The 1,849-nt window shown below is 31.5% G+C and overlaps 1 protein-coding gene across 1 annotated transcript; it reads left to right on the top strand.

Moving 5' to 3' along the window:
- Positions 1-325: 325 nt before the first annotated feature.
- LOC112715322 (RING-H2 finger protein ATL66) lies at positions 326-1,647 on the top strand. The gene has a single exon (XM_025767076.2). The coding sequence runs from the start codon at positions 442-444 to the stop codon at positions 967-969; it is 528 nt and encodes a 175-aa protein (XP_025622861.1). The 5' UTR covers positions 326-441; the 3' UTR covers positions 970-1,647.
- The last annotated feature ends 202 nt before the right edge of the window (positions 1,648-1,849 follow it).

Raw genomic sequence — 1,849 nt, 5'->3', positions numbered from 1 at the left:
AGTTATTTAACAGACTCTCAATTATTAATATCACATAAAATTTATTCCACTTGAGTTTTTATCCTAAAACAAATGCTTTTAAGTTTTAATTTTTTTAAAATAAAAAATAATTATCTTTTTTATTTATGAAAATTTATAATATTAAAAAATTATTATGTTAAAAAAATTATTATATAAATTTATTAATATTCTAAACTTCTATATTTTAGTAAAAAGCAAAAAATAGTGTCCAAATGATAATGATGACATGACACGCGCCATGTTGGCGAATGGAGGAGAATACCAAACTTAACTATAAATAACGTTATCTCCTCATTTGAAATTCCCACACCTTTCTATTTCTCACACTTGCTTCTAACTTCACTTCCACTTCCTCTCCGTTCTGATGCTCCACCACTCTCGTTGCATCTCTCTTACGCCACTCGCCGCCGCCACGACACCATGTCAACACAACACGATTCTCGCTCTATAAACTGGCACTACACTGAGCTAGATGACAAAGACCTTGAAATCCGTGGCAAAACACTCTTCTTCGTCATCGTTCTCTTCTCCATTATACTCCTCACCACTGTCTTCTTCCTCTACACGCGCTGGGTCTGCCGCTACAACCACCACCACCGCTCCTCCGCCGCCCACGCGCGCCACGCGCCGCAGTCATCACTTCCTTCCCAGGGTCTTGACCAGGCGTCCATAAAGAAACTTCCGATCATCCTCCATCAGGCGCCAGCGGAGCCCCACGGCGGCGCGTGGGAGGAGACGGAGTGTTGCATCTGCCTGGGCGAGTTCGTCGACGGCGAGAAGCTGAAGGTTCTTCCGGCGTGTGAACACTATTTCCATTGTGAATGCGTTGATAAGTGGCTAATGCAACATTCTAGTTGCCCACTTTGTAGGGCTTCACTCAAACTTGAATCTTCGTTACCAAAGATTTTGATTCAAGAACCTCCCATTAGAATTGACATCCAATTTTAATGGTAATTATTACACTTAGATAATTATTTACTTTTTTTGTTTTAGTAAATAGTCAAATTCGTCCTTAACATCTTATTCATTTTTTAAATTGATCAATGAACTATCTTTTTTAATTAAATTTATTTTTCAAAAATTTTCAAGTATTTTAAATAAGTTGCATTAATCTTTTCATCATTTCTTGATTCTAATTAACAATTAATATGATAAGTTTATAAAATTAGATCAATATCTCAAAATTTTATTAATTTGAGATTAATTTGATCTTTTTAAATTTATCATGTTAGCAGCGACTAAGTATTTTTGCTATGGTTAATGTAGTGTTACTTAAAGTGTCACATAAACAAATTTTGGATATCGTAATTAATGTAAGTGATTGAAGGATTAATGTCACAAATTTAAAATCTTTCAAAAACAAATTTAAATAAAAAAATCTTTCAAAAATCAATTTAAAACACGAATATATTTTTAAGGACGAATTTAACTATTTTTTTCTTCTTTACCTTCAAGTTTCTTTCTTGGGGTATTTATTTTACTATTTAATAAATAGGTTAATAAGAAAAAAAATCACAAGTATTTACGTGATTTTTTTTTCTTCTTTCTTTTGGATGGTGTCAAATGTAAATGATTGTAAAAAGTTGTTATAGATGTATAATGGTGAACAATACAGTTTGCTTAGCACATACATTATTTTATTTTATTTTTTCCCTGGTTGTGGTATAAACTATGGAGTATTTTTTCAAATGAATACTTTTTTCAACGCATTTTTTTTTTTAACAACAATATACAATTATGAATTATAATATCAGTAAAAAATAATTATTTATACTCACTACTAATCAGTCACATAAAAAATATTTTAATTAGATGATATTGTAAAGTT

The sequence above is a fragment of the Arachis hypogaea genome, chromosome 10, assembly GCF_003086295.3.
Source record: "Arachis hypogaea cultivar Tifrunner chromosome 10, arahy.Tifrunner.gnm2.J5K5, whole genome shotgun sequence".
Lineage (NCBI taxonomy): Eukaryota > Viridiplantae > Streptophyta > Magnoliopsida > Fabales > Fabaceae > Arachis > Arachis hypogaea.
The sequence above is the reverse complement of the archived record's forward strand: the minus strand, read 5'-3'. Positions and strand labels throughout refer to the sequence as shown.